At 39.2% G+C, this 24,708-nt stretch overlaps 2 protein-coding genes across 2 annotated transcripts in view; both read right to left on the minus strand.

Annotated features, from left to right (window-relative positions):
• On the minus strand, positions 1–7,388 carry LOC311040527 (uncharacterized protein; the record flags this gene model as incomplete). Its single annotated transcript, XM_084050858.1, has 5 exons — positions 7,028–7,388; positions 6,394–6,492; positions 4,812–4,913; positions 1,926–2,405; positions 1–65 (listed from the first exon to the last, which is right to left on the minus strand). Exons 2-5 carry the CDS (start codon positions 6,461–6,463, stop codon positions 1–3), a joined length of 717 nt encoding a protein of 238 aa, XP_083906984.1. The 5' UTR covers positions 6,464–6,492; positions 7,028–7,388.
• Positions 7,258–24,708, minus strand: part of LOC311040528 (uncharacterized protein) — a gene marked incomplete at its 3' end in the record, with an annotated part of 24,039 nt that continues 6,588 nt past the window's right edge. Inside the window, exons 3-5 of the mRNA XM_084050859.1 lie at positions 21,724–21,822; positions 11,900–12,206; positions 7,258–7,291 (exon numbers count right to left, since the gene is read on the minus strand). Coding sequence (XP_083906985.1) covers positions 7,258–7,291; positions 11,900–12,206; positions 21,724–21,822 — 440 coding nt within the window. The remainder of the gene's footprint in view (positions 7,292–11,899; positions 12,207–21,723; positions 21,823–24,708) is intronic.

The following is a 24,708-nucleotide window of genomic DNA, read 5'->3' on the forward strand; positions in this document are numbered from 1 at the left end:
TTAACAGCAGTGATATATCACCAGTGTGGCCTGGTAGTGCGGATATTCACTCTTATCTAATCTATCTATGATCAACAAATCAACACAACTGTATTGTGATGTGTTAAAAGTTGTTCTTTAGCATAATAACAATAATCGTATAATTGCCCTTAATGAAAAAAAAATCACACCCTGTGTGAAGGTAGCGGCGCCTTTGATACATTTTGTCATCGATATGTGTTTATAATGTGTTTATAGCCACGTGTCACGTGAAGCTTGACCAATCACTTTGTTGACGGGTCTGACCAAACACGGACAAAGTCAGGTATAGAGCAGGATCCGCTCTATACCTAAAGGTAGAGAGCGGCTAGCGCCGCTAAAAACTTACCTAGAAGGAGACTTTAGCCAAATGAATAATAAAATTACTAAATATTTCTAGATATTACTCATTGTTTATTTAGTCATTGTTTATATAGACATCTAATTCTATATTCATGACATCATAGTGATGTCATGAATAGTCCCCTTGCCTGACAAATCAGAACCTTGACGGGCCTGACCAATCAGAACCTTGACGGGCCTGACCAATCAGAACCTTGACGGGCCTGACCAATCAGAACCTTGACGGGCCTGACCAATCAGAACGTTGACGGACCTGACCAATCAGAACCTCGACGGGCCTGACCAATCAGAACGTTGACGGACCTGACCAATCAGAACCTTGACGGGCCTGACCAATCAGAACGTTGACGGACCTGACCAATCAGAACCTTGGCGGGCCTGACCAATCAGAACGTTGACAGACCTGACCAATCAGAACGTTGACGGAAAAGCCAGGCATAGAGCAGGACCGCTCTATACTATGCATAGAGCGGCGCCAGCGCCGCTGAAAACATACATTTCTATGAGAAAATTTATCTTGAAAATAAAATAGAAATTTCAAGTGGATGTGAGTGTTTTCTTGTCAAGCAACCCTTAGAGACTGCTCATGCCAATTTTAATGCCTGTATCACCAAATAAACCATTGTATAACTTGATTGCTCCACTAAAGTGTTGGCCATCTTGAAAAATGGCCGCCATCTTGGAATTTCAAGTAGCTGTGGGTGGCCTATTGTCAAGTGACCCACAGAGACTGCTCATGCCAATGTTCATGCTTGTATCACCAAATAAACCATCATATCACTTAACTGCCCACTAAGGTGTCGGCCATCTTGAAAATTGAAATTACAACTGCCTCGGACAATTTTCTTGTCAAGTGACCCATGGAGATTGCTCGTGCCAATTTTCACGCTTTTACCATAAATTGAAAGATCGTAGCACTTAGCTGCTCCGAATGTCTTTTCAGAGCACTTAACTGACTGAAACTCTTCTCTCACTGTTAACATTGTGGCAAGAGTTTTCTCCAGTGTGGACACGCTGGTGTTTTTTCAGGTTACCAAACCAATTAGGTCACCTGAATAAATGAAACACTTATGTTTTTTTTCCAGTGTGAACACGCTGGTGTGTCTTCAGGGAACTTGACTGACTGAAACTTTTGTTGCATTGTTTACAGTGGAAAGGTTTTTCTCCAGTGTGGACACGCTGGTGTATCTTCAGGTCAAATGACTTACTGAAATTCTTGTCACAATGTTCACAGTGGAAAGGTTTTTCTCCAGTGTGGATAGGCTGGTGTTTCTTCAGGTCAGATGACTTACTGAAACTCTTGTCACAATGTTTACAATGGAAAGGTGGAAAGGTCTCCCCCCAATCATCACTGTCTTCAGTGACTTCTGAAGAGATGTCTTCATCATCTTCACTTTTCACTGCTAGTAATGTCAACATTGACCCCACAGGCTCCTCTGGTCTTTGTAGTAGCTCCTCCTGTTCCTGATGTCTCTTCAGTTCAGATGACCAAATGAAACACTGGTGTATCTTGAGATAATGTGAACGGCTGAAACTCTTGTTACACAGTTTACACTGGAAAGGTTTTTCTCCGGTGTGGATACGCTGGTGTAGCTTGAGACAATATGGACGGCTGAAACTCTTGTTACACAGTTTACAGTGGAAAGGTTTTTCTCCGGTGTGGATACGCTGGTGTGTCTTCAATGCAGATGGCCTAATGAAACTCTTGTCACAATGTTTACACTGGAAAGGTTTTTCTCCAGAGTGGACACCCCGACTTGTCTCCCCCCAATCATCGCTGTCTTCAGTGACTTCACTGTCAGATTCAAGCTCAACTTCAGAGCAGTGTGAAGAGGTGTTTTCATCAACTTCACTTTTCACTGCTAGTAATGTCAACACTGACCCAACAGGCTCCTCTGGTCTTTGAAGTAGCTCCTCCTGTTCCTTTTTAATCTGTGGAGGCTCTGGTTCCTCCTGGAACTGACTGGGGCTCCTCTCCTGTTTAAGAGAAACCTCCTCTTTACACACAACCATGTGCAGGATGGCTAGGAGCAGAAAAATAACACGATAGTCAACTCATCATTCATAAAATGTAAATCTATCTTCCATGTTCCATGTACAAAGCTATTGCCTACAAAAACTGACTTTTTCTGATGTCTGTTAGGTGTTGTATGTTAAAAAAAAAGGAAAAAAACATTTAAGGAAGTAGGCAATACGAATGATCATATGCTGAAAGTTTTCATTTCATGTATGCCTCAAACAAGCTTGATATATGCAATCATGCAGATGTGAACTGTTTATGTACCTAACTTCTAATACAAATATTAATGGGGGAAAACAACTGACTAAACAGTTTCTAAATAGGAACAAAAAAGGTTTTCAAATAGTACTGCTTAACTCCCAAATGGTTTGGACTGCAGACTGACTGACTGATTCATTGAATATTTTATTGGACAGAAATGTAAAAACAGAGTACAGTCAAACACTTTGTCTAAAAGGATAACACCAAAAAAGTCCTTGCGGTCTTGTTTCCATTGGGGTCCTAGGAATTCAATTCATCAACATACAAAAAAATAGCACCAAACATTCAATATCATCAGAAATATATAACACTACATTATGTACAGAGGAAATAAAGCGGGGGAGGGGAATGGGGTAATGGGGGGGGGGGGGGGGGTTGAATGTCAAAGGGAGAAGTGATAACTACCTCCCCCAATTTTCAGGGTTGTTTGAAAGGAAGCCAGTGAAACACTTTTTTTGAGGGATGTGGTCAGGGCATACCACACTTGGGTGGCAGTGCTGTAGAGGGAGAATTTACCCATGTTTGTTCTATAGGTGGGTGTTACCAGATCGTTGTTTACGTTACCTCTAGTATCGAGGTCATTGAGGGCAAAGTCGCATTGACTATTTTGAAAGCCAAACCCATTTTTAATTGTTTAACCCTGTCCTCTACCATGCCTGAACCATCCTAGGCTAGCAAAATGTGTGGGGAAAAAGGCAGGTCATGGACCCGAGGCCGAGAAGTAGTCAAATCAGTTTGTTTTTGGAGGTTTGAAGCTTAGTCAATCAATGTGACATTGAGATGCTGTAGTACCAGGAGGTGCAAGCATAGTCAAAGAGGGGCTGAATGAGGGCTCCGGAGAGAGTCCTGAGAGCACTTTTGTAGACAAAAGAGGAAATTCTGCCCACAAATCTTTGATTTACTCTTTTGATCACCTTTGTTGCCATGCTTTCACCTGTCAGGTATTCGTCAAGAATACAGCCCAAATAGGCTTGCAAAAAAAAGGAATCCAAGGCACTCAGTCTTTGATGAAACAAAAATATATTGAGGATTTATTTTGAGCAAGGCAACAATATGATCAATACGATATGTTGACGCGACCAGGATGGTTTACCAGGCTATCCCTGCTTTGAACTCAGCCTCAAGGGTTGGACTGGGGTAAGTCCCTGTGACATGTACTTGTACATCATGGCTGGGGGATAATGATTGTACATCAAGCCGCCTCACGTCACAGAAACAGGAGATAAGCTCCTGGCCTATGGGCCACATGGCTTAAATATTTTCAAGGCTACCTACTTAGCTGCAGATGTAATCTCATATTATGTTTTTGGTTTGACGGGAAGTAATTATGATTGGACTATTGATGTAAAACCTCAACAATAATATATTTATTCATATATTGGCATCTAACTACGTCCCCATTACGACCACGGATATTCTCTAAAAGTGTGAAAAACATACTTATTGATTGAACTAATACTTATGTTGAGCGACCAGTCGACTCTATACTCTGTACTTGGTCCTCTCTTTTTCCCCTCTAAACCAAGTATTTTGTGATGCATTGTGAGCTTGTAGATCAGCTATTAGCAGAACCCTAGCATATAGATGCTAGGGTTCAAGTGGTTAAACTCAAATCAAGAAGCTAATAAAAAGGCTGTTTAATATCTGTGTTATCTCACACAGATCAGACTCACAGACCCATTTATAGACCTCTCACCTCCTACAGAGGCAAACCATCAACAAAGAGTTTTCATAGTTTTCAACTGCTACCAAACTTTAACCAGGCATTTGTGACTTTCATGGCTGGAGGTGCTTCTGTTTCATGATATCATTCACTTGGCGTCTTGAGCTGTGAGCTGTGTGACACACACACTGTTCTAGATGCTTTGGTCTACGGCCACTCTGTAGAGAAATGGACTATGTGGTGCAATTTCTCTTTTGTATTTCTTTGCATATTAATGATGCCTATGCATATTGATTGATTGAGTGATTGATTGATTGAATACTTTATTAGTCAAAACATGTAAATAACACAGAGGTAAAGTAAAACATTTCGGACAAAAGGATAACACAAAAAGTCCTGGGGACTTTTAATAATCTATAATATCCTATAATAGCCGGATATTATCATCATTTTTTGCCAAGATCATCGCATAGTTAAAATACGTACTGAGGTGTGGGTGGTCTTCAGGATCCTCCTGTTTAATAGAAATGTCCCTGGCTGAGTCGGGAGAGTTCATCTTCACCTGCAGTCTGGACTCCACACACTGGTCTGAAATGAACACATTGAATAATGACTTTAATTACTGGAGCAATGGTGTCAAAAAGAAAGATTTGTAGAATGTAAAACCAAAATAGCCGAAGTCAACTTTCCAAAATATGAATATTGGGTTCAAAGATTGTGGGATTTATATATTAGGGAAGAAATCATGCTTTATTTAAGATTAGACAAGGAAATAAATGTATTAAAAGATGGACTCCCGCAATGCAAACAATGGTCTAAAGTAAATAAGGTGAAAGTATCTCTTTTTAATGTTTCTGCATCTCATCCTTCTACACCCACACCACCACCAATTAACAGCCCCAACCGTGTGTGAAAAGTAACTCTGTTGGCATAACAGTTGCCTTAGGAGATTAGATTATGGATAGGTCTCTGGTTAGAAGGAGCTCTCCTTATCGCTATGGTACTTTCGAGCCTTTCCCCTCGCACCGCGGTAGCACAGCCTCTTGTAAATATTAAAAATACACGTTTGCTACTCACCAAAACAAAGATGTTTTTATGGAGTTGAAAGCCTACTCTACTAAGTAGGAACACTCTGAGCCCCCCACCTCACGTCTAAAATACACTTTTTGGGCAGAAAAGAAAATATTTCACCGGAAGGCCAAATCTGGTCAATAGGAAAATTACACTGACCAGATCAGTAGAGGGCAATGTGAAGTAACCAAATACACGTTTTCCTTCCGGTGAAATATTGTCTTTTCTGGCCAAAAGGTGTGTTTTAGGCGTGAGGTGGGGGGCTCAGAGTGTTCCCACCTAGTAGAGTAGGCTTTCAACTCCATTAAACCGTCTTTGTTTTGGTGAGTAGCAAACGTGTATTGTTTATTTTTTACTACAGACGAGAGGTTGCGCAAGCACGGTGTGAGAAGAAAGGTTCGAAAGTACCATAGCGTTAAGGAGAACTCCTTCTAACGCTATGGACCAGAGCTAGGTTATGGTGACACTCGGTTAGGGTTCATCTTCCAGGTAGCATCCATACGCAGAGCAAGTTTCATAGCAATCTGTCCATTAGACTTTGAGACATCTTGTGTGTGAGTGGCCTAAAGGTGCAGCATTTGGGCATCAAAATCGGTAAGATTCATCCTGGCTGTGTGCATTAAAGGACTATTTACTGTAACTGTTGGAAGAAGATGCATTCAGTCACAGTTGGCACTGTGTGCAGTGGAAAAGGCCACATGACCAGAAACAATCATCCAGATTATGGATGTTTATAACTGACCAATTTATAAAGAAAACAATCCACTGTTCTGGCATTTTTCTTTGAATGTGTTTCAATATTTATATTGTTTTATAACCACTATTACCTTTACATCCTATTCCATTTTTATTGTATCTAATTCCACACAGTGGAAGCAAAAATAGTTCTGCTGCCAAAGTATAGTGCAACTAGCAACTGTATTGTATGTGTATGTGACAATAAACACCTTGAAGCTAGAAAAGGGGAAGAAAGAGAGAGACAGTGAATGAAACGTACTGAGGTCTGGCTGGTCTTCAGGCTCCTCCTGTTTCATTGAAACGGGTCTGGCTGGGTCTGGAGAGTTCATCTGCACCTGCTGTCTGGACTTCACAGAGTCTGGAATGAAACAATTAAAATCCCAGAGGAATTTAGGATTAAATAAGAAGAGAAACTCCTCTTATACTCAACTTCAACAATAACAGACAACAACTTAATAAAGAGTAACTTATTGTGTTAATAACTTGTCAACTGGGTAAGTTACTTTTTCATAGAACACTTCAATTATAATTCATAACCTTTTACACTTCAAGTACACACACACACACACACACACACACACACACACACACACACACACACACACACACACACACACACACACACACACACACACACACACAGACATTCTTATTTAGTCATGATTTGTGCAAATGAAATACTAATAATATTAATATAAACAATACAAACTTTTTCTTTTTCAGGTAAACACTGTTCAGGTTCACTACCATAATAGTGAAATGCCCCTTTTCCTTCAGGTCAATTGATGGATTGAATATTTTATGAACAGTTTGCGAAAAAAGCACAGAAAGTACAGTTCTATACACGGTCAGCTAAATTCATTCCTATTTTTTTAAAACAACAAAAAACATACCTTCCTCAATAATGTATCCTGGTAGAAAACACACTTGAACACCTCTAATGTGGAGTGTACTTGTCTTGAAGCTAGCTTAGTAATAATAATAATAATAATAACTTGAATTTATATAGCGCCTTTCATAAACATAAGGACGCTTTACATCAGAACAAAAGTATTAGCATTAGCATTAGCCCACCACAACAACAAAGCAAGTCTTTGAACGTCGTGTGTAAATTCCTCTCGTTTCACAACGTGCCAGCCTGTCTCTCTTTACACAGACTGTCGCACAAAGACACACTCAGACAGAAGTTACACAAAGGTTTGTTCACTGCAAACTTATATTATAACACAGACTTTCTCTGTATCAGTTCGTTCACTCTCTGCTCTGTTTATTTCTTTGGCTCTAATGGATGTGATTCAACCCGGACGAGAGAGAGGGACGGACACGGTCCCCGCCCGTGCCCGTCCGGGTTGAAACACACACTATTCCCGTAGCCATGGTTCACATGACGCTCGTCTGTCACAAGCGTCACGGAACCACTTGTTCCTGGTTTGCGATTGTTTTACATTTACAACTGTTACATCTACATAAACGTTCATATTTAAAATATAAAGTATTGACCCCCATACCATGGATGTAACAAGTTGAGGCGTAAAGGTCTAAATATCTGTATATTCTGTATTGTTCATTAAAAAGCTTTTTAATCCGATCGCCAGCCATTTTCTTGGAATTTTCTCTAATGCTTTTAACCACGCGACCCTATTGGTTGGGAGGTGTACTGCACTCTGATTAATTACAAAAAATAAAATAGAAAATAGAAAATGGCCGCTGATCGGATTAAAATGCTTTCTATTGAACAATACGGGAGATATGGGTACTTAGACCAGTGCGCCTCAATTTGTTACATCCGTGGCCATGGGGTAAAGGATTTTATATTTGAAATATGAACGTTTATGTACATGTGACAGTTGTAAATGTAAAAAGAATTGCAAACGAGGAACAATAGTGGTTCCATGACTGTCATGGTATGACAGTCATGTTTCAGGGATAACTATTCCCACAGAGTTCCCGCAGAAGCCTCATAAATGTCCAATGAATTAATAATGTTCCATGAATTTCAAAGTCTATTCTTAAAGAAAAAAAACATTTTAAAAGCTTTACAAATAGATGAAACACAACGTGAATAAGTTCATTCTGCTGTGTTTCAGTGGTTGAGCTGCTAACAAACGTCCTCCTGCTGCTTAACGACGACACTGTTTAGAAACGACTTGTTTTAGTTGTCTTTGTGTTTTAAAGTGTCAACAGTCAGTCAACACACCAGAGTCTGTCTAGACGGCAGTTGGCTTGTTGCTGCCCCCCACTGTTGGTCTCGGGTACTGTCCATTGTTTCTATACAGTAACAGTATGTGACCTTCCTGACCTGTAGAGACCAGAACATCCATCTAGGAGTGCAACAGTTAATCCAACTAAATCAATTTAAATTATTACAATTTTTATTTTGGGCATGTCAGTACAGGCAAAAATATTGAAAATAGCAGATCTACAAGCTCACAACGCGCCACAGTGCGATGCGTTTTGAGCTTGTAGATCAGATATTTTCCACAAGTCTTGCACAAACTGTTGTGCAGCATAGTATAAGATAGGGCTAATCAAAGAGAAAAAACATAACAGCTTCTCAATTATTCAGAAAATGAATCAAACGTCAGCCCTACAACAGCTTCCATCACTGCACGTTGATGCTGCACAGGTCTGATCACGTCTCATAGAAATGCAGGATACAACATATACCAACATACCATGTTACATGACACAACAACATACCATGTATTAAACATGTTAACCATATCATTTTCAAACTATGTAACTATATCAATATTTCTATGATAAATTCAGACTGTATGGTATATTCAGACTGTGACACAGTAAGAGTATCACAAGTTATTTCAAAGCAATGTATGTTCCAAATAGTTCTGAGTTTGGTTATTGTACCAGAATGTTCATTCAATGCGTCAGGGTCCCGTTTGGGTCCATTTTTTACTAGGTACACTAGATATTTGTATATATTTTTTATATTAGAAAGGTCTAACCAGGGACTGGGGTCGCAAATTAGCCTTGGCTATAAACCCCATATACAATGCAACGGTTTCATGTTTTATAACTTGTATTGTTTTTTGTATTGTCCCTGTCAAATAAACATATAAATAAAATAAAATAAAAAGGCAGACCTAACATGGTGTACCTAAATCATTGATTGAATACTTTATTAACAGTTTGCAAATAGTACAGTGGTACGATTATCCACAAGTTTCCTAGAGTGTTGTGGGCATCACTTCCTGTCGATTTCATTGGATATCATTGGATTTCATTGGATCAAATCGACAGGAAGTGATGCCCACAACGCCCTAGGAAACTAGTGGATACAATGGTGCTACAAGGATAACACCAAAAGCCCTAAGGGCTTGTTTCCATTGTGGTCCCGTGTATTCAATTCATAGAGGCATTTAAAGACATACAATAATATACAAGACATCAACACTACTATCAATAAAATGTGTACTGTGAAATGGGGGCGGGGGGATTGCTGATGTTAAGCTTAGACTTTACTAGGACCAGTGACGAATCGCAGACAGGTGCTCTTTTACGGTGGTTTTGAAGGAGGGTAAGAAGTCACCCTTTTTGTGAATCCTGCGATATATCTCGATATTGAAACATGACGATACGTATCGACGTGACGTCATACCGTATCGCGATATTTTAAATATTTGTTCAAAAAATAATGTCACCTTTAATTTGCTATCACAACATCTAATAATGTGATACAACTTAATAATGATCATATAGCCATTACATTAAGTGTATAAACATCATAAGTAATACAAAATACATTTACAATACAATAAAATACACGCAGAGGAAAAGCGGCGCAGCTGGGGCCACTGTGGCCGTGAGGCCATGTCATTTTTCGAGGGGCACACGGCCAAAGAGAGGGCCATGGCCGTCGTGGGCGCCGTGAAATTCCTGCCCTGATCATAGCCATCGTGACTACTAATTGAAGCCGAGGCCGAATTGGGCCAAATCGCATGGATGAGCCCTGACAGCACATGGTTGGTGCTACAGACTCCAAATTTCGCACACAGATAGCTCAGACCTTTGCCTACAATCTTAGCTAGGCCTCGACCCGACCCGATATGCGGTTTTCCGGAACCAACGCGAAAGGCTGCATATTCTGCTTAAAGAAGAAACAAACAAAAAGCGACAGAGATATATGCCATATATGGGCATAAAAGGACACATACAAACAGATACATAGATCCCCATATATGGGCATGAAAGGGAAACAGACAGACAGATCCAGAGATCTCCATAATAAAGTCAAAACGGGTCCAATGACAACAGGTATAATGGGGTTTGCATTAAAGGGGGAACCGGCACTGTGTTCAATGGACAGGTGGTGCGACATTGGGAGGTTTTCATTTGTTACTTTCAATGGTGTGACGCCACCTTCTCTTTCTATTATGGTATAAATGAATAAAACCAAAATACATTTAACTCTCTCACTGCCAGAACGACTTATGACGAGACATCGTCATAACGCCCTGGCTGCCAAGAACAACTTATGACGTTTTTTTTAGGAAAAACGTTCAGAACCCAATATACCGTGATCCGATGATTTGCTGCTCTATTCACTTCTTGGTTAACTTAAAAAGGCTGTAATTCGGCTCCTGAGCACATTTCTTTTTTTTTTTTTTTACAATTTTTGTACTATGTATTTTTGGCCGAGACATGCTATTTTCAAAGGCCGGGCGTATAAAATTGGAGGTCGCGATGACATTTTTTTTTTCTTCGCGGAAGCACAGTGAAACCCGCTGTGATTATCAACCATCAGGGGATCGATCATACTGGAGATAAATATTATGTGACTACTTAAAAATAAAATTGAAAAATTGCTGGCAGTGTGTACACGCAGCCAGAAATAAGTCTGTTGTGAGGTTTTAAAAGAAGAAAACACTTATGTTTTTCCTCCAGTGTGGACACGCTGGTGTGTTTTCAGGGAACCTGCCTGTCTATAACTCTTGTTGCATTGTTTACAGTGGAAAGGTTTTTCTCCGGTGTGGATACGCTGGTGTGTCTTCAGTGCAAATGGCGTAATGAAACTCTTGTTACACAGTTTACACTGGAAAGGTTTTTCTCCAGAGTGGATACGCTGGTGTGTCTTCAGTTCAGATGACTGAATGAAACTCTTGTTGCAATGTTCACAGTGGAAAGGTTTTTCTCCAGTGTGGACATACTGGTGTATCTTGAGACAATATGAACGGCTGTAGATACGCTGGTGTGTCTTCAGGTGACTCGACTGATTAAAACTCATGTTACAGTGTTCACAGTGGACAGGGTTTTCTCCGGTGTGGATACGCTGATGTGTTTTCAGGGAACCTGCCTGACTGAAACTCTTGTTACACAGTTTACACTGGAAAGGTTTTTCTCCAGTGTGGACACGCTGGTGTGTCTTCAGTTTAGATGAACAAATGAAACTCTTGTTACACAGTTTACACTGGAAAGGTTTTTCTCCAGTGTGGACACGCTGGTGTGTCTTCAGTTTAGATGAACAAATGAAACTCTTGTCACAATGTTCACACTGGAAAAGTTTTTCTCCAGTGTGGATACGCTGGTGTGTCTTCAGGTCAATTGACTTACTGAAACTCTTGTCACAATGTTCATAGTGGAAAGGTTTTTCTCCAGTGTGGATACGCTGGTGTGTCTCCAGGGAACCTGACGCACTGAAACACTTGTTACAATGTTCACACTGGAAAGGTTTTTCTCCAGTGTGGACACGCTGGTGTCTCTTCAGTGCAGTTGTACAAATGTAAGTCTTGTCACAATGTTCACACTGGAAAGGTTTTTCTCCAGAGTGGACACCCCGACTTGTCTCCCCCCAATCATCGCTGTCTTCAATGACTTCAGTGTAAGATTCAATTTCAACTTCAACTTCAGAAGAGTGTGAAGAGGTGTTTTCATCAACTTCACTTTTCACTGCTAGTAATGTCAACATTGACCCAACAGGCTCCTCTGGTCTTTGAAGTAGCTCCTCCTGTTCCTTTTTAATCTGTGGAGGCTCTGGTTCCTCCCGGAGCAGACTGGGGCTCCTCTCCTGTTCAGGAGAAACCTCCTCTTTACACACAACCATGTGCAGGATGTCTAGGAGCAGAATAATAACATGATAGTCAACACTGCATTCATAAAATGTAAATACATTTTTGTATCTTCCAAGTAGGGATGTCCGATATTATCGGCCTCCCGATATTATCAGGCCGATATTAGCATAAAAATCAATATCGGAAAATATCGGTATCGTTTAAAAAATATTTTTTTTTAAATAAGTTACATGAGTTTTTACTGTATGGTGTGTGTGATATGAAATGTGAGCTTACCATAATCACAGTAATCCTTAATCATATTCCATCATATTCAAGGGCTTTTGCAGAGAAATGAGACAGACTCCAGTCACTTTCAAATTAGAGCACTGCAGAGGGCAGGTTTGTGTGTCTGGGTCCAGCTGACGCTCGTTGACACTCGTTAATGTTATAGGCATCAGAGCAACTATGCTTCTGCACCGTCAAATAGGCCAACATCTAATCTAAGATTAGTGCGACTCATTAAAATGGCAACCAGTGAGTCCTGGGACTCACTTTATTGAAAATCTAACAACATCACTCTATTATATTAGATTTATTAGATATTATATTGATATTGTAGCTATTTTATTTCATTAGATATGTGATGTTGTTACCTGACAATTAGATGACTTTTGGTGAAAAGCATATATCGGTATCGGTTGATATAGGTATCGGATATTAGGAGTTGGACAATATCGGTATATCGGTTATCGGTAAAAAAGTCAATATCGAACATCCCTACATCCAAGTTCCATGTACAAAGCTATTGCCTACTAAGACAGACCAAACAGTTACTAAATAAGAATCTGTGTTGGGGGGCTATGAACAAAAAAGGTTTTCAAAGTAGTACTGCTTACCTCCCAAATGGTGTGGATAGCAGACTTGCAAAGAAAATAAATCGAAGTCACTCCATTTTTGATACAATTTTGAGCAAGGCAACAATATGACCAACGTGTAAAGACCTAAAGGTCTTCATCAGGGTCTGTTTCTGGGGAGTTTTCCAGCTCAGTATTACAACAAGGCTACACAAAGCGTACATGTGTTTTAAAGTATGTGATCTAAACTCGTTGCGTTGTACACTGCAACAAGGCAGTGCCAAATCAAGTGCATGTTACTGCATTGGCTATTTCTCATCTCAAATGTTTTTGGAAACATTTAAAGTATTGTTTATGACATAATTAATAACGCACCATTCGGCCATCCTCTTTGCCCTAATTCAACAGAGTAGCACTGCCCTCTAGAATCTAGCATATGCTAATGAATCATAGCTGTTTGAAAGACTACTTGACAAGTGCTTAATATAACATATTGAAATTGGTCGGAGTGTCCGCCCTGAGATTGGGAGGTCCAAGTTCAATCCCCCGGCCGGGTCGTACCAAAGAATATAAAAATGGGACCCATTGTCTCCCTGCTTTAGCCTGCGTCTGACGGTCTGCAGAAGACACATGATAATGTGAATTTGCGCGACCAGGACGGTTTACCAGGCTATCCCTGCTTGGCACTCAGCCTCAAGGCTTGGACTGGGATAAGTCCCTGTGACATACTAGCGTCTTGTCCAGGGGCTGTACTTGTACATCAAGCCGCCTCACGCCACAGAAACAGGAGATAAGCTTCTGGCCAATGGGACCTGAGGATGTAATCTCATATTATGTTTTTTGTCATTATTCTGTGGGTTGATTAAAGTTGGGGAAAACGCTCACCCCAAAACATGAATTATGATTCTGTGCCTATCGGTACATAACTCGGACGGCGGAGTGGGCTCAAGCGAACTTTGCAACTTTCGGCACGGCAACTCGCTCGCTTTAGCTCGCTCTGTGGTGTCTCTTGTGGCTCCAGTTCGCTTGAGATGGCGCGCCTCCGACGCGGTCCAAAACTATACTTTATACAAAACAACTACTGAGCCCCGTCAGTAGGTCAGTATCTCACCTCAATAGTCTGATTAAACGTGATAATGTCCATTCAATGCATTGCCAGCATCCAAAATGGGTGGCAGAGTCGAGTCTATACTCGTCCGCTCTTTTTCCCTCTAAACCAAGTCTTTTGTGATGCATTGTGAGCTTGTAGATCAGCTATTAGCAGAACCCTAGCATAGGGATGCTAGGGTTTAAGTGGTTAAACTTCAAATAGAAGCTAATAAAAAGCCTGTTTAGCCCATTTAGACCTGAGGCCCATTCTAAAAACACCTTCTGAAAATCTTCAAATATGTATTCAGAAATTAACAAATGTATGTTACTATATACTGTACATAGCAACAAGAACCCCAAAAGGGGTTCCCGTCCTGAAAGGTGAAGTTACAAATAGGGGTTCCCACTAGGGGTGGGACGATATGGGTACCTCACGATACGATATATATCACGATATTAGGCCCACGATAACAATATATATCACGATATTCGACAGGATTCGATATATTGCGATATCACAATATTTGTTATATATTGCAAGAAATTTCACCAACGATATATCACGATAGTCCTTGTATTCAATTCATAAACACATGAAATAGCACCAAACAGTTAAAAATCATCATTACACAAATACAGAGTTGGGAAAAAAAAGTATCACAAACTAAAAAAAAAAAAAAAATGTTATATCGATTTATTTATTTATTCATTTCGATTATTTATCGCGGGATAAAGTATCGATATATTGCGATATATCGTCCCACCCCTAGTTCCCACCCAAAATGGGTTCATATCCGTGTTATCTCACACATACAGTATCAGACTCACAGACCTGTTTCTAGACCGCTCACCTCCTATAGAGGCACACCATAAAAATCAGTTTTGAAATACTACCAGTGTTATTCTTTCTGTATTTTTATGTTGATATTATTTGAGCTGTTTGGTTGCTACTATATATGTCTATGAATTGAATACCAAGGACCCCAATGGAAATAAGCAAGGACTTTTTTGGACGGACCTTTTAGACAAAGTATTATAAAGGTAATTGTGCTGTTTTACATTTTTTTGCCTAGTAAAATATTCAATCAATCAATCAATCAAACCAAACTTTAACCAGGCATGGTTAGTGAGCTAACCATTTAGCTGTGAGCTGTGACACACACACTGTTCTAGATGCTTTGGTCTACGGCCACTCTGTAGAGAAATGTACTATGTGGTGCAGTTTCTCTTTTGTATTGCATATATTTAATGATGCCTATGCATATTGATTGATTGATGGAATACCTTATTAGTCAAAACATGTAAGGTACAGTAAAACATTTAGGCCAAAATGTAGGCCTGATATTTTTTGCCAGGATTATGGTATAGTTAAAATACGTACTGAGGTGTGGGTGGTCTTCTGGATCCTCCTGTTTAATAGAAATGTCCCTGGCTGAGTCTGGAGAGTTCATCTTCACCTGCAGTCTGGACTCCACACACTGGTCTGAAATGAACACATTGAATAATGACTTTAATTACTGGAGCAATGGTGTCAAAAATAAAGATTTGTAGAATGTAAAACCAAAATAGCCGAAGTCAACTTTCCAAAATATGAATATTGGGTTCAAAGATTGTGGGATTTATACATTAGGGAAGATATTACGCTTATTTTTTTTATTTTATTTTTAAGATTAGACAAGGAAATAAATGTAACAAAAGATGGACTCCTGCAATGCAAACAATGGTCTAAAATGAATAAGGTGAAAGTATCTCTTTTTAATGTTTCTGCTACCATGCATCCCATCCTTCTACACCCACACCACCACCAATTAACAGCCCCAACCGTGTGTGAAAAGTAACTATTTTGTCATAACAGTGGAGGTAGTTAGGGTTCATCTTCCAGGGAACTAGGAGACAGTTATGAGAGAGGTTATGGTGACACTATGTTAGGGTTCATCTTCCAGGGAACTAAGATGGTTATGAGAGAGGTTATGGTGACACTCGGTTAGGGTTCATCTTCCAGGGAGCACGCATTCGCAGAGACTTGTACATCAAGCCGCCTCACGCCACAGAAACAGGAGATAAGCTCCTGGCCTATGGGCCACATGGCTCGGGAATAATTGGTTCTCAAGGCTACCTACTAACCTGAGGATGTAATCTCATATTATGTTTTTTGTCATTATTCTGTGGGTTGATGAAAGTTGGGTCAAACGCTCACCCCAAAACATGAATTATGATTCAGTGCCTATCGGTACATAACTCGGACGGGGCTGAGTCGGCTCAAGCGAACTTCGCAACTTTCGGCACGGCAACTCGCTCGCTCTGTGGTGTCTCTCGTGGCTCCTGCTCACTTGAGATGGCGCACCTCTGACGTGGTCCTAAACTATACTTTATACAAAACACCTACTGAGGCCCATCAGTAGGTCAGTATCTCACCTACTTAAACCAATCAATAGTCTGTTTAAACGTGATAATGTCCCATTCAATGCATTGCCAGCATCCGAAATGGGTGGCACAGTCGACTCTATACTCGGTCCTATCTTTTTTCCCTCTAAACCAAGTCTTTTGTGATGCATTGTGAGCTTGTAGATCAGCTATTAGCAGAACCCTAGCATAGGGATGCTAGGGTTTAAGTGGTTAAACTTCAAATAGAAGCTAATAAAAAGCCTGTTTAGCCCATTTAGACCTGAGGCCCATTCTAAAAACACCTTCTGAAAATCTTCAAATATTTATTCAGAAAAATCAGAAAAAACAGATGTATGTTACTATATACTGTACATAGCAACAAGAACCCCAAAAGGGGTTCCCGTCCTGAAAGGTGAAGCTACAAATAGGGGTTCCCGCACAAAATGGGTTCATATCCGTGTTATCTCACACATATCAGACTCAGACCTGTTTCTAGACCGCACACCATAAGAATCAGTTTTCATAGTTTTCAAATACTACCAGTGTTATTTTGTCTGTATGTTTATGTTGATATTTGAGCTGTTTGGTTGCTACTATATACGTCTATGAATTGAATACCAAGGACCCCAATGGAAATAAGCAAGGAATTTTTTGGACGGACCTTTTAGACAAAGCATTATAAATATAATTGTGCTGCTTTACATTTTTTTGCCTAGTAAAATATTCAATCAATCAATCAATCAAACCAAACTTTAACCAGGCATTTGTGACTTTCATGGCTGGAGGTGCTTCTGTTTCATGATGTCATTCACTTGGCGTCTTTAGCTGTGAGCTGTGTGACACACACACTGTTCTATATGCTTTGGTCTATGGCCACTCTGTAGAGAAATGTACTATGTGGTGCAGTTTCTCTTTTGTATTGCATAATGCATATATTTAATGATGCCTATGCATATTGATTGATTGATGGAATACCTTATTAGTCAAAACATGTAAGGTACAGTAAAACATTTAGGCCAAAATGTAGGCCTGATATTATCATTGTCATGATATTTTTTGCCAGGATTATGGTATAGTTAAAATACGTACTGAGGTGTGGGTGGTCTTCTGGATCCTCCTGTTTAATAGAAATGTCCCTGGCTGAGTCTGGAGAGTTCATCTTCACCTGCAGTCTGGACTCCACACAATGGTCTGAAATGAACACATTGAATAATGACTTTAATTACTGGAGCAATGGTGTCAAAAATAAAGATCTGTAGAATGTAAAACCAAAATAGCCGAAGTCAACTTTCCAAAATATGAATATTGGGTTCAAAGATTGTGGGATTTATACATTAGGGAAGATATTACGCTTATTTTTTTTATTTTTTTTTTAAGATTAGACAAGGAAATAAATGTAACAAAAGATGGACTCCTGCAATGCAAACAATGGTCTAAAATGAATAAGGTGAAAGTATCTCTTTTTAATGTTTCTGCTACCATGCATCCCATCCTTCTACACCCACACCACCACCAATTAACAGCCCCAACCGTGTGTGAAAAGTAACTATTTTGTCATAACAGTGGAGGTAGTTAGGGTTCATCTTCCAGGGAACTAGGAGACAGTTATGAGAGAGGTTATGGTGACACTATGTTAGGGTTCATCTTCCAGGGAACTAAGATGGTTATGAGAGAGGTTATGGTGACACTCGGTTAGGGTTCACCTTCCAGGGAGCACGCATTCGCAGAGACTTGTACATCAAGCCGCCTCACGCCACAGAAACAGGAGATAAGCTCCTGGCCTATGGGCCACATGGCTCGGGAATAATTGGTTCTCAAGGCTACCTGAGGATGTAATCTCATATTATGTTTTTTGTCATTATTCTGTGGGTTGATGAAAGTTGGGTCAAACGCTCACCCCAAAACATGAATTATGATTCAGTGCCTATCGGTACATAACTCGGACGGGGCTGAGTCGGCTCAAGCGAACTTCGCAACTTTCGGCACGGCAACTCGCTCGCTCTGTGGTGTCTCTCGTGGCTCCTGCTCACTTGAGATGGCGCACCTCTGACGTGGTCCTAAACTATACTTTATACAAAACACCTACTGAGCCCCATCAGTAGGTCAGTATCTCACCTACTTAAACCAATCAATAGTCTGTTTAAACGTGATAATGTCTCATTCAATGCATTGCCAGCATCCGAAATGGGTGGCACAGTCGACTCTATACTCGGTCCTATCTTTTTTCCCTCTAAACCAAGTCTTTTGTGATGCATTGTGAGCTTGTAGATCAGCTATTAGCAGAACCCTAGCATAGGGATGCTAGGGTTTAAGTGGTTAAACTTCAAATAGAAGCTAATAAAAAGCCTGTTCAGCCCATTTAGACCTGAGGCCCATTCTAAAAACACCTTCTGAAAATCTTCAAATATTTATTCAGAAAAATCAGAAAAAACAAATGTATGTTACTATATACTGTACATAGCAACAAGAACCCCAAAAGGGGTTCCCGTCCTGAAAGGTGAAGCTACAAATAGGGGTTCCCGCACAAAATGGGTTCATATCCGTGTTATCTCACACATATCAGACTCAGACCTGTTTCTAGACCGCACACCATAAGAATCAGTTTTCATAGTTTTCAAATACTACCAGTGTTATTTTGTCTGTATGTTTATGTTGATATTTGAGCTGTTTGGTTGCTACTATATACGTCTATGAATTGAATACCAAGGACCCCAATGGAAATAAGCAAGGAATTTTTTAGACGGACCTTTTAGACAAAGCATTATAAATATAATTGTGCTGCTTTACATTTTTTTGCCTAGTAAAATATTCAATCAATCAATCAATCAATCAATCAATCAATCAATCAAACCAAACTTTAACCAGGCATTTGTGGCTTTCATGGATGGAGGTGCTTCTGTTTCATGATGTCATTCACTTGGCGTCTTTAGCTGTGAGCTGTGTGACACACACACTGTTCTAGATGCTTTGGTCTACGGCCACTCTGTAGAGAAATGTACAATGTGGTGCAGTTTCTCTTTTGTATTGCATATATTTAATGATGCCTATGCATATTGATTGATTGATGGAATACCTTATTAGTCAAAACATGTAAGGTACAGTAAAACATTTAGGCCAAAATGTAGGCCTGATATTATCATTGTCATGATATTTTTTGCCAGGATTATGGTATAGTTAAAATACATACTGAGGTGTGGGTGGTCTTCTGGATCCTCCTGTTTAATAGAAATGTCCCTGGCTGAGTCTGGAGAGTTCATCTTCACCTGCAGTCTGGACTCCACACACTGGTCTGAAATGAACACATTGAATAATGACTTTAATTACTGGAGCAATGGTGTCAAAAATCAAGATCTGTAGAATGTAAAACCAAAATAGCCGAAGTCAACTTTCCAAAATATGAATATTGGGTTCAAAGATTGTGGGATTTATACATTAGGGAAGATATTACGCTTATTTTTTTTATTTATTTTTTAAGATTAGACAAGGAAATAAATGTAACAAAACATGGACTCCTGCAATGCAAACAATGGTCTAAAATGAATAAGGTGAAAGTATCTCTTTTTAATGTTTCTGCTACCATGCATCCCATCCTTCTACACCCACACCACCACCAATTAACAGCCCCAACCGTGTGTGAAAAGTAACTATTTTGGCATAACAGTGGAGGTAGTTAGGGTTCATCTTCCAGGGAACTAGGAGACAGTTATGAGAGAGGTTATGGTGTCACACTATGTTAGGGTTCATCTTCCAGGGAACTAAGATAGTTATGAGAGAGGTTATGGTGACACTCGGTTAGGGTTCATCTTCCAGGGAGCACGCATTCGCAGAGCAAGTTTCACAGCAATCTGTCCATTAGACTTTGAGACATCTTGTGTGTGAGTGGCCTAAAGGTGGAGCATTTGGGCACCACAATCAGTAAGATTCATCCTTGCTGGGTGTATTAAAGGACTATTTACTGTAACTGTTAATAATAATAATATAAAATGTATTTGTATAGCACCTTTCATGACATGACATGCAGCTCAAAGTGCTTTACAGAGAAATAATACAATTACAGTTACAAATAATTCAACAATACAGCAAATAAGAAAAGCAGAAGCATAAAACAACATTAAAATAATAGCAAAGGGCAGTGAATCAGGCCATACACTGAGGACATGTACAATAACACAGAGATTTAAAAATCAGCTAAAAGCAGGAGTGAAGAAGTAGGTCTTGAGCTGTGCTTTAAATGTATCCACAGAGGCTGCCTGTCTTAGGTGTAATGGGAGTTAATTCCACGCTGTCGGCCCGTAGATGCAAAATGCTGCTTCACCGTGTCTATTATATGTCATTGTAGGCACCTCGAGCAGGTCAGCACTTGAAGACCTGAGGGGGCGGTTTGGAACATATCTCTCTAGGCAGTCATAGAGATAGGAAGGTGCCAGACCATTTAGAGCTTTATAAACTAGTAAAATAATTTTAAAATCAATCCTAAAAACAACCTGGAGCCAGTGTAGTGAAGCTAGAACTGGAGTAATATGTTCTCTCATTTTAGTTTTAGTTAAAACTCTGGCTGCGGCATTTTGAACAAGTTATATTTTGTCAGTTGTTTTCTTTGGCAGGCCAGAGTAAAGTGCATTGCAGTAATCAAGCCGAGAGAAAAGAAAAGCGTGGATCAACGTTTTTGCATCGTCCAACGACAGATAGGCTCCTATTCGCGCAATATTTCAGATGAAAGAAAGCAATCTTGGTAACATGATTAGTGTGTGTATTAAAATTCAATTCAGAATCAATAATAACCCCTAGGTTCTTTACTGTAGTGTTACTTTCTACAGTCAGGTTACCAAGTCTACTTATTATTGATTCTCTCTGCTCACTAGAGCCAATTATGAGAACTTCTGTTTTATCCTCATTTAGCTTAAGAAAGTTGGAAGAAGCTGCATTCAGTCATAGTTGGCACTGTGTGCAGTGGAAAAGGCCATATGACCTGAAACAATCATCTAGACTATGGATGTGCATAACTGACCAATTTATAAATACAACATTCTACTGTTCTGGCATTTCTCTTTGAATGCATTTCAATATTTTATACTACCATTACCATTATATCCTATTCCATTTTTATTGTACCTAATTCCACACAGTGGAAGCAAACATAATTCTGCTGCCAAAGTATAGTTCAACTAGCAACTGTATTGTATGTGTATGTGACACACACCTTGAAGCTAGAAAAGAGGAAGAAAGAGAGAGACAGTGAATGAAACGTACTGAGGTCTGGCTGGTCTTCAGGTTCCTCCTGTTTCATTGAAACGGGTCTGGCTGGGTCTGGAGAGTTCATCTGCACCTGCTGTCTGGACTCCACAGAGTCTGGAATGAAACAATTAAAATCCCAGAGGAGTTTAGGATTAAATAAGAAGAGAAACTCCTCTTATACTCAACTTCAACAATAACATACAGCAACTTAAGGAAAGAGTAACTTATTGTGTTAATAACTTGTCAACTGGGTAAGTTACTTTTTCATATAACACTTCAATTATAATTCATAACCTTTTACATTTCAAGTACACACACACACACACACACACACACACACACACACACACACACACTTATATTTATATATATATATATATATATATATATATATATATATATATATATATATATATATATATATATATATATATATATATATATATATATATATATATATATATATATATATATATATATATATATATATATATATAACATGGTAATCATGTCACATAGTAATCACTTGTCATTTGGGCGAGAAACTTTCACAGAACATTCCCTGATTGTAAAGCATTAGCATTAGGGCTGTTATAGAAATTACAATTCATAACCTTTAAGGACCATCTTCACTTCAATATATGTTGCAGTCATTCATATTTTGTGGAAAATATAAGAAATATCTTCATGTAATCCTCTCTCTGATAGAAAATGTTCCCTCTTTAAAGGACAACTTTGGTTTTTTACAACCAGGGTTTATATTTTAGCTTGTAATTAAAGTAAATAAATGATGAGTGTAATTTTTTTTTCATTTACTGCTTTCTATAGTTTTTGCATTTTTTGCGATATTTTTTACAGTGGGCGGGGGCATTCTGTCCGGTGGCTAAATATGCCTTTTTTACACAATAAAAAAGGTCCGGCTGTCTGAGATGGCCAGATGTGAGTTATTGGGGGCTAGAAGAGCTACTGTAAATAATAATAAAGAAAACGCCGGGTTATTGTGTTAAAAAAATACATATTTAGCCACCGGACAGAATGCCCCCGCCCACTGTGAAAACACTGTAAAAAAGATTGTGAAAATTGCTAAAACTATAGAAAGCAGTAAATTTAAAAATTTTAACACTCATCTTTTATTTACTTTAATTACAATCTAAAACATAAACATTGGTTGTAAAAAACCAAAGTTGTCCTTTAAGGCAAGTAGAACAATTTTGTTTTATTTTTAGGAAAATAATTCTTAATCATTTAGTCATGATTTGTGCAAATTAAATACTAACAATATTAATATAATCAATACAAACTTTTTCTTTTTCAGGTAAACTATTGTTCAGGTTCACTACATTAAATAGTGAAATGCCCCTTTTCCTTCAGGTCAATTGATGGATTGAATATTTTACTAACAGTTTACGAAAAAAGCACAGAAAGTACAGTTCTATACACGGTCTGCTAAATTCATTCCAATTTTAAAAAACAACAAAAAACATACCTTTAGCATTAGCATTAGCCCACCACAACAACAAAGCAAAGTCTTTGAACGTCGTGTGTAAATTCCTCTCGTTTCACAACGTGCCAGCCTGTCACTCTTTACACAGACTGTCGCACAAAGACACACTCAGACAGAAGTTACACAAAGGTTTGTTCACTGCAAACTTACATTATAACACAGACTTTCTCTGTATCAGTTCGTTCACTCTCTGCTCTGTTTATTTGGCTCTAATGGATGTGTTTCAACCCGGACGAGAGAGACGGACGGACACGGTCCCCGGCCGTGCCTCTCTCTCTCGTCCGGGTTGAAACACACACTATTCCCGTAGCCATGGTTCACATGACGCTCGTCTGTCACAAGCGTCACGGAACCACTTGTTCCTGGTAAGCGATTTTATTTTTTACATTTACAACTGCTACATCTACATAAACGTTGAGATCTCAAATATAAAGTGCTAAACCCCATGCCATGGATGTAACAAGTTGGGGCGTAAAGGTCTAAGTACCTGTATATTCCGTATTGTTCAATAAAAAGCTTTTTAATCCGATCGCAAGCCATTTTCTTGGAATTTTCTCCGATGCTTTCAACTACGCGAACCTATTGGTTGGGAGGTGTACTGCACTCTGATACATTACAAAAATAAAATAGAAAATGACCGCTGATCGGATTAAAATGCTTTGTATTAAACAATACGGAACATACGGGTACTTAAATCACTGCGCCTCGACTTGTAACATCCGTGGCCATAGGACATTTATATTTGAAATATGAACGTGTATGTGGATGTGGCAGTTGAAAAAACAAAAAAAACAATTGCAAACCAGGAACAATAGTGGTTCCATGACTGTCATGGTATGACAGTCATGTTTCAGGAATAACTATTCCCGCAGAGTTACCGCAGAAGCCTCATAAATGAATTAATAATGTTCCATGAATTTCAAAGTTTATTCTTAAACAAAAATACGTTTTAAAGGTTTTACAAATAGATGAAACACAACGTGAATGAATTCATCTTCTGCTGTGTTTCAGTGGTTGAGCTGCTAACAAACGTCCTCCTGCTGCTTAACGACGACACTGTCTAGAAACGACTTGTTTTAGTTGTCAAGTGTCAAAGTGTCAACAGTCAGTCAACACACCTGACCTGTAGAGACCAGAACATCCATCTAAGAGTGCAACAGTTAATCCAACTAAATCAATTTAAATGATTAAAAATTTTATTTTGGCCATGTCATTACAGGTAAAAAATATTGAAAATAGCAGATCTACAAGCTCACAACGCGTCACGGTGCGATGTATTTAGAGCTTGTAGATCAGATATTTTCCACAAGTCTTGCACAACACTAGTGTGCAGGATAGGATATAAGATAGGGCTGATGTCATTTAATATCAAAGAGAAAAAACATAATAGCTTCTCAATTAATTAATCAGAAAATGAATCTACAGTCAGCCCTACAACAGCTTCCATCATTGCACATTGATGCTGCACAGGTCTGATCACGTCTCATAGAAATGCA

Source organism: Gymnoscopelus microlampas, assembly GCF_963454915.1.
Source record: "Gymnoscopelus microlampas genome assembly, chromosome: 24".
In the NCBI taxonomy this organism is placed as follows: domain Eukaryota; kingdom Metazoa; phylum Chordata; class Actinopteri; order Myctophiformes; family Myctophidae; genus Gymnoscopelus; species Gymnoscopelus microlampas.